The 12,974-nt window shown below is 46.1% G+C and overlaps 1 protein-coding gene across 21 annotated transcripts in view; it reads right to left on the reverse strand.

The window, feature by feature from the left end:
• The window catches only part of BCAS3 (BCAS3, microtubule associated cell migration factor), a 302,111-nt gene that overhangs the window by 93,064 nt on the left and 196,073 nt on the right, over nucleotides 1-12,974 (reverse strand). For 3 of the 21 annotated variants that reach the window (XM_040650523.2, XM_004946735.5, XM_040650524.2), the window contains one exon: nucleotides 747-1,778. The exons of the other annotated variants lie outside the window; for them this stretch is intronic. In XM_040650523.2, the coding sequence (XP_040506457.1) occupies nucleotides 1,753-1,778 (26 nt within the window). In that variant the 3' untranslated portion in view covers nucleotides 747-1,752. Of the gene's footprint in view, nucleotides 1-746; nucleotides 1,779-12,974 lie in introns of those variants that run through there. 21 annotated transcript variants of the gene reach the window in all.

The following is a 12,974-nucleotide window of genomic DNA, read 5'->3' on the forward strand; positions in this document are numbered from 1 at the left end:
CTGTGGGTTTCTCCCTTCAAAAAGAGGGAACTGCCCATCTTCCTCTCAGCAGGAAGCTGAGGAATAATTAATGTCCCAGTGTGCTTCTGAGAGGTCACACAGTACCAAAATGCCGCTCTTCTCTTTGGATCAAGATGTTGCTGTGCTGTATCTGGACTCTGCACTTCACTCTCTTCCGAGCAGCAGAGGGGCCGTGGTGCTGTGCTTGGGTCACCTCGGGTCTCCTGCACCGAACGTGCCCTGGGGTTGGGTGAGCACAGCTACTCCAAAAGCAGAGCACATGCCCCTGGTACATAACATGCTCCGACTCGCAGAACAACACAAATGTACAAGAAAAAAGGATCCCTGATTATTTTTGGTAATGGATGGCTTTTAGAGGGACAGAATACACTTACGCATTTCTTTAAGCTCCAAACAGCAAGTGATTTCAGACAATGGCCTCGTGTGAAGTGCGACCTGCCTGTCAGAAAGGCTCAGAAGGAGTGCAGGGGCTGAGCTCTCTGTGCACACTGAAGGCAGCCCAGCAAAACTGCCTGTGCTGACACCTGAGGAAAGGACCCAAAGGTTTGCAGCTCTTTATTCCCCAAGCATGGATGGTTTCGCTTCCCTTGCTCAGAAATGAGCTGTCCTTATTTGCAGACCTCCCAGGTTTACCAGCGAACCTCCGGAGGGTCCCTTTGGAAGGCGTTACACAGCTCAGATCAGCTGGGGGAGGCAGATATAAAAATGTCCAACCACCAGAAGGCTCGTCAGCATTTGTTTAAATATATTATCAAAACAAAGGTGGTTTCAAGTAATCCACGTATCTCACAGTCATACATAGCATTTACTGTCATCACACCTCAGGGTAGGAAGTACCTGCATTTCTGATACGAACCCAACAACAGACAAGGAACCCAAACCAAATCACAGCAACAACCCTCCCCAACCCCAACACACACAATTCAGCTGTTTCACAAAGAAAACGCATGCACAGCCACGTCTGTATCCCTCAAAAGTGGCCGGTTTTGGAGGTGTGCGCAGCACTGACTGGTGACACAGACTGATCTCAGCTGCAGGTTCAGCTCCTGGCACCTCCAGAGCAGCAGAGATCAGCCCTGCCTGATGCCAGCGTTACGTCACATCGTTACATAATGGGTAGCAAAATGGTAATTTACAAGAAGGCAAATCCAGAGCTTCTTTCTTAGAAGCCAGTGATATTGTACAACACATTATATAATGGTGCCATAAACAAACTGATTATTATTTTATCTTATGCCATTTCGGTTTATGTTTCGTTTCACTAGCTGGTCATTGTAGAGACAAGGAAAAATAGGCTGCTGGTGAAGTCCGAGCTCACACCAGCACAGCTCAGGTTTTCAGATGAAACAAGAAGCTGATTACACATGCACCGCGTATACCAGTCGCTAAGCGCTCCTGGATTGGAGGGATAAGATACTCTCTTTGCTTATTACTGCCTTCTTGATCCAAAGAGATTTAAGCAACTGTTTTCAATTAGATGTTTTTAAGCTAGTAAAACTCCATCCATAAAGACATATTTATAGAACAACTTAAAACTAGAAGAATTAAAATGACTACAAAACTGATGAATTCCATTCCCCCATCCCCCAGAATCATTTACTGACCATTAACGAGCAAAAAGCACTGCAATTTTAAGAATTAATCCACTGTCGCAAAATTAAATCAGATACACTAGTAGGGATAATGGCAAACTGGTGGCTCCAGCGTTGTCAGTTTACGGGTGATACAAGTTCAAGTCGTCTGTGCTAGTGGCCACTCTGTTGGAACAAACATGAACATAAAAGGTAACATTAAAAGTGCAGCAGCACCAACGGGAAGCAGTTCTGTCATGGAGAATGCAGGCTCGTGAAAAGCAGCACAGGGAAATATTGCATTGAATAAATTATCTGCCTGGTTCTGAGACCGCCAGACATCAGCGCATGGGAACAAAGGAAGACGAGGGGAGAAGAGCAAATGAGGGAAATGAAGTTCATTTCCCTTAAATTCCTGAACACAAGTCCAGCAGTGTGGCTTTGCTACACATGACTGCTTTCGTCTCCGACAACCTATGACGAATACTCCGAGATTTACAGAAACAAAACTGAGCTTTCAGAGTTTTCATCTGACAGCTGCTTAAACAAAATGTGCCTAAAAACCTCTGCAGCATGTGACCGTGGTACCCGCGGGAGGAGCTGCCTTCTGCTCCATGCCTGGGGAACGGGAAGGGGCAGCACCAGCTGAGCACACACCCACCACCCCCTGTTCTGCAGAGCCCGACGGTGCCAGCTGCAGCCCCGGGCCCTGCCTGCCGAGATGCCATCCCAGGTGGGCTCACAGTGTGCTTCCGATGGGTATCTACCCCAAAGTCACCTTCTGAATGAATGTGGCTCTGACTACCAATTGTTTCTGACCTTTCAGAAAGAACTATGTTTCTGTGTTAAGAAACAAGATGAAAACTGTGATGCCTTTGTTAGTGGGGAACTCAGCAATAGCAAGGCCTAATGCCTTGAGTTCATACACGTGTTGTTCTGCATGGCAGAGCTCCTGTAAGAAGTAGTTGCAGGATGAATCCAAAAGCAAGGTTCCATACAATTATATCCAAATTGGCAGAGTGAGACCATAAAACAGAGGAGAACATAAAAGCAAGTGAAATTACACGAACAGTGAAGCGCTGAACAATTCTGCCTAAGGCGCAATGCTAATGCAAGAGTAGCTTCAAAGCAGCAACAGAACCAACAGTGGTGACAAACAACGTGCATAATAACGGCCTCAGAGCAGCACTTGCTTCATCCCTGAGCTGAGACCAAGCCCCTCAGACACGAGCATGGAGAGGTGGGAGAGGGAGGGGAGCACGGAGCGGGGGGCACGTGGTGCACCTTGTCACACTGACACCAGGCACAGCACCCTTATGGAGCACGGCCACACCAAGGGAAGGCTGCTACACGCCGTGTTGATATGCAGTGCATGCTGCACACAACACTGCTTCTTAACCTAGCACTGAAAATAAAGCTTCAAATGTGCTGTCGGGCACATACTACTAGCTCTGTAGTTACAAACAGGAGGGAGAACTTAGAAATTGCTGTTTTGATACATTCTTTTGGAATTTAAAATAGCTAATCCCCAAGCATTATCTGTTCTTGATCGTAAGTCAACTTAAACCTTTTTTCCTTATTTTATACATAGAAGAAAGTATATAAACCAAACTACAGCATTTTGGCTAGTGATATCTTCAAATAAACAGGACTGAGACACTGCACAGAGGGAAGCCCACCCCATCAGGGTGTCTTTTTTTTGTTAATTATTATATACAATAAATCTCTTCCTCAGTAAGCTGACTCAGGGAAAAACCCTGTGGAAGGCGTGCGCTACTGACAAATTATTTGTATTAATTAAGTTAGAGAAACAAACCCCACGGGAGCGGTGTGCGGCGCTGGAAGGCGCAGGGATGTGAAGTCGGAGCTCCCCGCTGCCTTGGCCTCCAGGATGCAATTCCAGGAACAGGGGGTTATCTGTCCCTTAACAGAAGGATTTGGTCCTCTGAACAGCTGCTTCGGACTTAATAAAACACCGTAAAAGCCACTGCCTTTACTGCATTAAAACCCGAAATAATGGGTATTAAGGAGAAGTAGCTTTTATAATACACTGGTATTTAAGCGCTTTGGCTTGGGGTTGGGTTTGCTGAACGCAGAGTAGATGGAAGAATACAGTGAAGAAAGGCATTTATTCATGGCAATTTTAATACACCTTGGAACATTCCTTTTTCGGTTTCAGCAGCTGAGAAGTTCAGGTTCTGCTCTGCACTGAGGATGTCAGACTAGAGCCTGTTTAGCAGAGCCAGCAGGCCGATCTCTCACCTGTGCACCCCATGCACCGAGCACCAGCAGCACCTCCCCTGCCTGCCCCGTGCTGCAAGACGAAACAGAGCCTGCAAGGTGGGGTTTGGTGCTGCCCACTTATTCCTTTAAACACGCAGTAGATGGAGCAATACATAAGATTTTCAGCACACTCTGCGACTGTCTTGTGTAAGCCAGAATCCTCTTTGAACAGCAACACTTCTTACTCTGATCCCTGCTTCTGGCCCGCCTCCTCCTGTGGCCATGGGCTCCCTTCCTGCTCACCCGCTCACCTGCACAGCTTTCTGTCACTTCTTTTTTAACCCAAACTCACTTTCCTTTTATGGCAAGCTCTGAAATACCTCAGATATTAGACATAGCTGGGGTGTGCTTTTGCATGAGATGTTAGTTACTTTTGTTAAAGAGGACAGAAATAAAACAGGAAAATGGGTATTTTTCTTACAGCCCAGATTTCAAGTGTTCATATTTTGGGTAAAAGTTTCTTCCTGTGACACAGAATAGATGCACTTTTGGGGACTGTAATATCCCTCACAGTGTTTTCCACCAAGAATGCAAAAAGAAACACTTTTTCAGAAGAACTCATGGAAACTGGTAAATTGAAGACACAAGCCCTCATTGAAAGGCTGTAATTTTTTAATTAAATTTACATGTCAGTGGATCTTTTGAGCTTCATCTGTGTGTTTTTTATAACGTACGTTTCCAGTGCTCTTTCCCATGGGTATCATGCTCTGCTTCTAAACTGGGAGTACTCGACTTGAAGTGTGATAAAGGGTACATTATAGTTATATTAAGCAAAACAGGGAGGAGAAAGCTTCTCCAGAGTCCAAAGAAAGCCGTGCGCAGAGCCTCATTTCTGGTAACAAGCAGAGCAGAGCAGCCGGTCAGCTAGAAACTGCTGCTATCGTATCAGTGCTTTGTCTTGAGGAATAGTGCGCGGTTTTATTCCTTTTTACTTGTTTTCTGCTAGAAAAAAAGAAGGTTGTTTTCTTCAAAACGATTAACTCTTGATCTGCGGTATCACCGGGAATATGTTGTGAGTAGGAAAGCAGAGCAGAAAGCTGTGTGCTGCGCACCGCGACAGCAGCCAGCAGGACTGCTCCCCGAGCTGCTGCCCTCCCGCTGCCTTCACATCCACGCTGTCATCCCTCGCAGCTCACACGAAGGATGCAGGAACTGGCCTAACTTGCACGGTCTGCACAGTGCCCGGCCCAAATGAGAAGCGCTTGTCAACAGTGCTGCAGCCACACAAACAAGCGGCAGCTGGATGGGAAAAGGAGGGCATGTCAGCTCGGAGCGGCAGAAAAGGTTTTTCACGGCAGCTATTTGCAACCCTCCAAGGAGATACAGAGGCTGCCCATTAAAACCCTGTTAAAACACTTCTGATGTTGTCAGCAGTGGAGAGCTGAAATAGCACAGTGATCACTGAGATGCTATCTGCCTCAAGCAGTTCAGTGCTACTGTCAATAGTATGAGCAAGAAGGTACAAGATGAGCAACAACCTAATTCCTACATCAAAATTTCATAAACTCCCTGAGCTGGTAAACACTGGAGATGTGGGCAAGCACAGGACAGTCAAGAACTCACCCAGAAAGGATGACCTTTGGTCTGGAATCCTTCCTGAAAGCTTTGAACCTTTAGGTTAATTTACACATGGAAGGCAGTGCTGTGTGGAACGGCTCCCCATGCACTCGGGGACAAGCCTGCATCTCCAAAGCCCGACAATAAAGCCTAGCAAAGCTTTTTGGTACAAACACTTCCAAATACCCCATCCGTGCCCATTCTGTTTCTTCCCACCTCTCTGCTTACGTTTTGGAAAGCACAGACTCACTGCCATCCCTTGGGGCGCTTCTTGCAGATCCCATCCTACTGAGCAGACACTGTGCCACCCCTCCTCCAGGAGCGCTGACGCTGCACGCCCCGAGCAGGGTCACATACTGCCCCACACTCCCGAGCACTGTGCGCAGTGAGTAATGGCTGCAGAACCAGGGCCAAGGTGGACAGTTATTTATAATACGGTAGCCCATGAGTAAGCGCTTAGCTATGAATTTACTGCTCTGGTTACAATTTCATGAGAAAACGAACACAGCCAGCTTTTGGTTTTCCAGTTTTAAAAGCTCTACACCCACGAAAAATGAGTAATAATAATTTGGGAAGGATTGGTGTAGCTATTTATAAAGCAACCATGACAGAACTCATGTGCATCCCAGCTAAATGCAAGATAATCTTGGATGCTTTAGTTCCTCAGTCCTCAGAACTGCGATGGAACTTGGTGAAACTCCGAGAGCGATCATCTTAAACCAGTATCAGATGCTTCCCCCTCTTTATGCAATAAATATTCACCACAGAGAGCCAAAAGACAGAGCTCGATGGAAATGAAGCAAAGAATCAGACCATCATCTGTTCAGCAGTCCTTTTCAGAGGTCAGAATATCCATCTGCTTTGTAACATGAAGAGCCAGTACTCGCTGTCTCAAAGAACAAGTTTCTGCCAAGCGCACTCCAGTTTTGCATACAGATCCTGCATACATAGGAATAATTTAAAATTATTTCTACCAGCCCAGATGGAGGCAAAGGTTACTTCTAGAAACGCATTACCTTCACTCAAAGTGGTAATAATATATTTGGGCACAAAAATCCAACCAGGCAAACAAAGGACAGTATGACCAAGCTCACCGCTCTGCTCAACTTCCTCCCCAGAACTGCACCCAGTGCACCCTGCAGCACTACAGTGTTTCTTCACACACCCCCACACTGCAGGTCATGACCTACTGGTGCAAACATGCATTCTGCTGAGGCCCTGCTCATCCACTGCAGGCGGGATGGCATGACACAGCAAGAGGCTGCAGCTTGCCATTGTGTACCTGAAGGCCAGCCTTTCACCCCACAAGGACACACGGCTCACATTCATTTGTGATAGAAGTGGACACTTGGAAAAAGGAAGAAATAATAATTCAACAGGACTGTAATTTACTTTTCAATTGCAAACACAGAAGGGATGAGTTCTTACGAAATCTTTAAAACCAGCTGCTGGTTTTACTATGTGTTGTGCTGCCAGTTTGGAGATCCAAGGGGTGTATTTTCACCTTGATTTACAAAGAGTTATACATGCAGCTCCGCTCTTCAACTTTCCCATAGGGAGTCTGTGTTGGCTGCACTACCTCAGCGTTGCTGAACTCCTGCAGCTGGCCTTACCCCCCTTGGTAGACAGAGCTGAGTTCAGGGAGAGCATCTGAAAAGCCTAATGAGACACTTCTGCAAATCTTAAGCATCCTGTACATTCTCACAGGCCTTTACGACTGTAGAAAGATGTGTTTTCCTCCTCCTTACATAAAGATAACTTAAGAACAATTCAGAGCCATGACAGCCTTATTTCCCCATGTCTCCTGAGCCTGAAGTTAAATACCTGCCTTTGCACAACCTCTTCTCTTCTTGTATGAGATGAATATTGGGGCACCGTGCAACCAGAGCACAAAGAAGAGAACAACAACATGAGATGAGTGTAACTTTTACAAGAGTCGCATATCCCTTACAACCCAGACAGTCAATAACCCGGCACAAATTAACTCCAGCAAATAATAGGTGTGTTGACCCTAAATTCATGAGGCAATAAAACCTTCCAGCAGCCCGTTGTTTTAAAATGCTCAGGCACTTCACAAAGACAACATAGTTTTTGTTCGTGAGCACGAAGATCATTAATTAGGAAAGCTTTTAAAAAAGTTTTTAGTATCATTAGCAAGAAGTAATAGCAAAATAAATTGACTTTCAACATTGACGCCAAGTTCAAAAAGAAGGGCACGAACACTCCAAGGCGCCCATCCAGCGCGTGGCACGAGGACTGCACTGCACAGACCCCCATAACCACAGAGCAAAATTAAGTTTCCTCCCTCTCTTCCTTCCTTTTGTGTTAGAGATGTATTGCTGTGAATGCAGATCTGTCGTGTGGTGGGGTCACGTTGGTACAATGTGAACCACCCGGGTTCATCTCTTCAGCTCCACAACAATGAAAACAGCCCTCAAAGCAGCAATCTGCTCTCCGAATCGGTGCTCCATCCCAGAGCCGTCCCACAGCAGCACAGCTCAGGTGAAGTTACTGCTCTGCCCTCCGGTAGGCTCTGCTCTGAATTCCTGTCTTTCAGGAAAACACATTTTCTAACAATTTTAAGAGTCTGTTCAAAAATGGCATCTTTTGAAATCACCCTCCATGAAAAAAGTGGGCTAAGATATTTAATGGCTTCTGAGGAAAACTCCCCTTTCTTTGGAATGCTTGCTAGAAGACACCATAATTAGCCTGCCAAAAAATCATTACACGCTAAGGAGCGCATATAATGAAACTGTCAACCACCTACTGAACTATGAGACATTTATACCTGCCTCACATTAAACTGATTTAATAAATATCATATAGCACAGCAAAAGCCCTGGTCACGTTATGGGCAGGCAGTGAGGCCAGGCCGGGCGCAGGGCTCTGAGGTGTGCTGGCAATGGGAGCAGGCTGTGAGCGAGGCGTGGGGATGATCCTAACACTGCGGGGTGACGGAACGCCGTCCCGTGGTTTCTCAAAAGAAAAAGCAGAATTAAAAATTTAAAAAGGAAACTATACAGAAACTCAAATGAAATATTAACAACAGACATCAAATTTTGGGAAATGAACTGAGACAATTAAAATGCACTTGTAACTGTAAACGCTTGGTAAATCAAATCCATGTTCTTGGGTAGATTGCCTACTTTAAGCGAAAGATGTACTCTCCTCTTAGCCTTTGCTTCAAGCTTTCCTTCCATGAGAAGTCAAGTAATTATCTTGCCAGGGGAAGAAATTTTCCTCTTCAATACCTTTACATTTGTGTAAAGCAAAATTATACGGAGTGCTGATGTCAGCCCCAGAGGGAAAGCACTATGGCTGCACAGCACACCCCTGCCGAGACCACCTTAAATCCGCCCCGCGCTGCCGGGCTGCGGAGCTGCACGCCCCGACTGCAGCAGGGCCCAGCGCCTGCCTGCTGGGATGAGCTTTATTCACAGGAAATATGAAGAGAAAATTCACGCTCAGCTGCTTAATGAGAGCTGACATCGCATCTCCAGAGAGAGAGAAACTTTGGATGTCAGGCAGGTTAGCATAGGGCAAGCAGACGGTCAATAAAATATTCAATAAAGTACTCTGATATGATAGATCTAATATTGTGGAAAAAGCCAGAAGTCTTTTTTTTAATAAGAAAACAAGCTTAAAATGGTGGTTAAAATGGTCTATGCAATATTAACCTCCTAAAACTTGTAGACTGGGTTTTGAAGTAGAAGGTACAAACAAACAGAAGGGTGAATGTGCAATGCAGGGCCTGCTTTTGCAGATGTGCAGAGCAGGTACTTCAGAAGAAGTGCACGTACTGTTTTGTTCATAAAATCTCTCCAAAATCATTTTGTAATTACTCCTTTAAATTAAGGACATGAAGAAAAGAGCCTGTACTGACAGCACTGAATGCATGGAGCTCGGTGATCCCTATCTGGCTCCCTGTGCGCTGCAGGGCTGGCAGTGGGCTCACCAGGGACATGTCCCTCCTCCGCAGCCCCATGGAACCCTTCTGCTTGTCCCAGCAGGACTCCCACAGGGTTTTCTCTCTGTGCAGCACTCCGTGGTAGCTCCTTCATGTCCTGCTTTGGTGACTTCTTAAACAACCCCCCCAGCTGCAATGGCCTGAAGTGCTCGGTAAGAAAACCCTGAAGGATAAAGAAAGTAACAGGCCATATGCAGCGAATCTCTGCAATCGTTCTTACGAAGCTGAATCTCTGAGTTCACATAAAAAGAAAATTAAATCAGGCCCTGAAGTGGATTGGGAAGAAATACACCAGGAGATGGATAAAGGTAATGGTGCTGCATTTGGGTGACGCAGACCCACCCGGTGCCCTCAGTCCCCGTGCCCCAGGCTCTCTCTGCAGGGGAACGACACCGTATGTGCTGAGAACCTCTGAAGCCCCTGCAGCACTTCCCATCTCCAGGCTGCAGGAAACACCGCCGTCCCCACAGCATCACTGCAGACGTCACCACAGAAACACAGGAGCGCAGGCCTGCGAATCGCAGCGCTGGCCTTTCAACCACGCAGGCTGCGGCATGTTTAATTAATAGGGATAAAATCCTTCACCTCACTGAAGGAAGGAAAGCAACATTTCACTGTCACGTTACATGGCTGCCTGCTCCCCCAGAGGCGACCAGGCGGCCGGCACAGCCCAGCAGCCCCAGGCACAGCCCTGCACGGCCCCGGGAGGGCTGCCACACATGGCTCCATCCCTGGGCCCGTCCCAACTCCTGCAGTAATACCTTTATTACAATTTATTTAAACCAGATCTGAACCACGTAGGGTGTGGGGTCGTGGCCTTAAGTTGCACCAGGGGATGTTCAGGTTGGATATCAGGAATAATTTCTTCTCGGGAAGAGCAGTGATGCAGTGGCACAGCGGGGGGGTCCCCATCCCCAGAGCTGTTCCAGAGCCGCGGATGTGTGGCACTGAGGGCTGTGCTCAGTGGGCACAGTGGGATAGGTTGGGGTTGGGCCCGGGGGTGTGAGAGGTCTTTCCTGACCTGAATGATTCTGTGACTCTGTGAGAGCGAAACTGATATCTATTTTGATCCAACCATTTTAATAGGGAGTAACTATCAAACTTCTTTTCTCTTGGTTCTACCTGGCATTCCTTATTTAAAAGCCAGAGTTGTATTTTTAAAAATGTTTACTTTCACACAAAGCTGAAGCAATGTAGCCCTCTAGCTCCTTCTGCTTTAACCGGTATCAGCTATACAAGCTACAGTCTCCTGATGAAGGAGGAAAGATGAGGATATGAATCTGTCAAGTTTGGAATATTTTTTTCTCTATAGCTCTGTTAAACGACTGAAGACAATAATGCTTCAGTATTTCCTGAGAATAGCTCATTTGTTCTTTATTTCAGTGTCACAGAAAAGATTATTTGCAACTATTCACTTCCTTACAAAATATTCAGATTCTTCAATGAAAAGAGTTTCCCACATTGTGCAGCCACCCACGCAGCTACATTTGAAAGTGAATGAAAAGCTGTGCTCCACGACGCCAAATATCAACCTCTTACTGTTCTCCAGCCCTACTGAGCCACCCTTCTTCCGCATCTGCCCAAAGAGAAGTGTTGAACACAAGCTGGATTTTGTTGACTGAGTACAAATGAAGGCAACAAAGGCATCAGATGACTGTGACTGAAGCGATTTCTGATGACTGTAATCTGTGTCTAAAGTTGTTTCATTTCTGGCAAACTAAAAGCAAATTTAAGCTGGCTAGGAATTAATGACAATGTATAACAGATCGTAATTAGTAATGGGATACAAAACATTTTCCCTTCTACTTTAAGCTACTGGTGTAAGCTCTGACCAGTTCAAAGGCGATCAGAAGCCAGCACCACTTACTGACTAGTTAGTGGTCTAGGTGAAGCAGCCTGGTGGTTTAAGTCCACTCCCTAATCATGTGTACCAGCACCATCCTAATTAGCACTCACGGCAGCAATCCCAGCAGATCCAGGCACGAAGCTCAGTGTACATGAACCAAATCCCTCAATGAATGTCGATTCCAATCTGTGTGTCTTTCAACACAGCGCTAGCAAACAACTTGAAATTCAGCTATTTATCTAATAGCGAAGGGCCCAGCCCACGTGTGCTGTTGACCTTGGGGTGAGAGGTGCCTGCAGAATGAACGCTGCACAGGTGGCTCCTCTGGAGAACAGCAAGATCTCCTACTTGCTAACTCATACTTAAATGCCTTTAAACCTGAAATACAGATCCAATCTTGTCCTCTCTTGAATGAGCGTAATTGCTCCTTAGTGTGAATGTGCCTGCAGGTTGGTTCTGACACAGCCTGGAACATTCAGAGCTCCACCATGTGCCTGCTGTGCATCTGGCAGCCAGGCAAGGAGCCTGTTGCCTCCCCCGCAAACAGGGCACAAACTGCCCAGAATACACAGGAATACATCCACAGCGTTCACATAACCTGAACACAACAACCCACCCTACCTTGCAAGCTGACTAAGGCACCGTGCAACTGCACTATCCTTCTGCAAGTCCCTCCTAAGCACAACGCCATGACCTGTTGTCAGCTCTTCAAAAACTCTAGTGCTTCTTCCCCAGTGTTCCTCAAACCCTATTCAGGCATCTCTGCAATCTGAGCCCCAATGAGGTGTGGAGGTTTAGGCCAACATGCCACTTCTCCCTTCCCGTGATCCCACGTCTCTGCAAAACTGGACCCGTCCATCCCTCGCTCTGCCCAGCTGTTGGGATCAGCCCGCTGCATTTGCACAACCTGCTGCTCTGCCAGAGTGCACATCTGCACCGCCCACATCTGCACCGCAGCATCGCCTCCCGGCTCCTTTAAGAGAGGGCTAAAAGAGATGTCAGTACATGGAAGAAATGCAGGAGAAAAAAAAGAAAGAGATGCTCTTCTTTAAGAGCTGGCTGGAATGGAGAGCTATCTTCATAAATAGACAGGAAACAGAAAAGACTAATGTTGGGCAGATGACAGATCCCTGAATTCAGTTAACTGGCCTTCAAGATATGAACTGTTCTATTAAACATAGAGGCATTATGTTGGTCATCCACTTTAAGCCCAAGAGTGATTAAAATGCTGGCAGAAAATAAAAACTGGCTATTGAAGAGCTTGCCCCGAGGTCCTAATTTCAAATCAAATTTTACAGCGCCGCACAGGAACAATGGCAGCCCAGTACTCTAAGTCTTCTTTTTGTCACTTTGTACAAAGAAACCCCCTCAAACTCTCTCAAAGAACAATGGCCCCTCTAGATTCACAACTACGCCAAGAATGGGCTCAAACCATACAAAAACACATTTTAAAAATACATTTTACACTGCCCTTGACATTTGAGATAAATAGAAGCCAATGCATTGAAATTCCAAGTATTTTTTATATCCTTTCACAACGTGAATTTTTTATTTTCCCCAATCTACTTGATCTTTGACATTCTGGCCTCTGCTAAAGACGGACACAGCAGAGCAGTCAAAGAAATTAATTATGCAGATAATTGCATTTTATTAAAATGATTACCGTAGCAGAGAACTCAACAAATGACTCAAAAAACTCAACACGAACCCGGCCCCCAGAAGAAATCAA

The sequence above is a fragment of the Gallus gallus genome, chromosome 19, assembly GCF_016699485.2.
Source record: "Gallus gallus isolate bGalGal1 chromosome 19, bGalGal1.mat.broiler.GRCg7b, whole genome shotgun sequence".
NCBI lineage: Eukaryota > Metazoa > Chordata > Aves > Galliformes > Phasianidae > Gallus > Gallus gallus.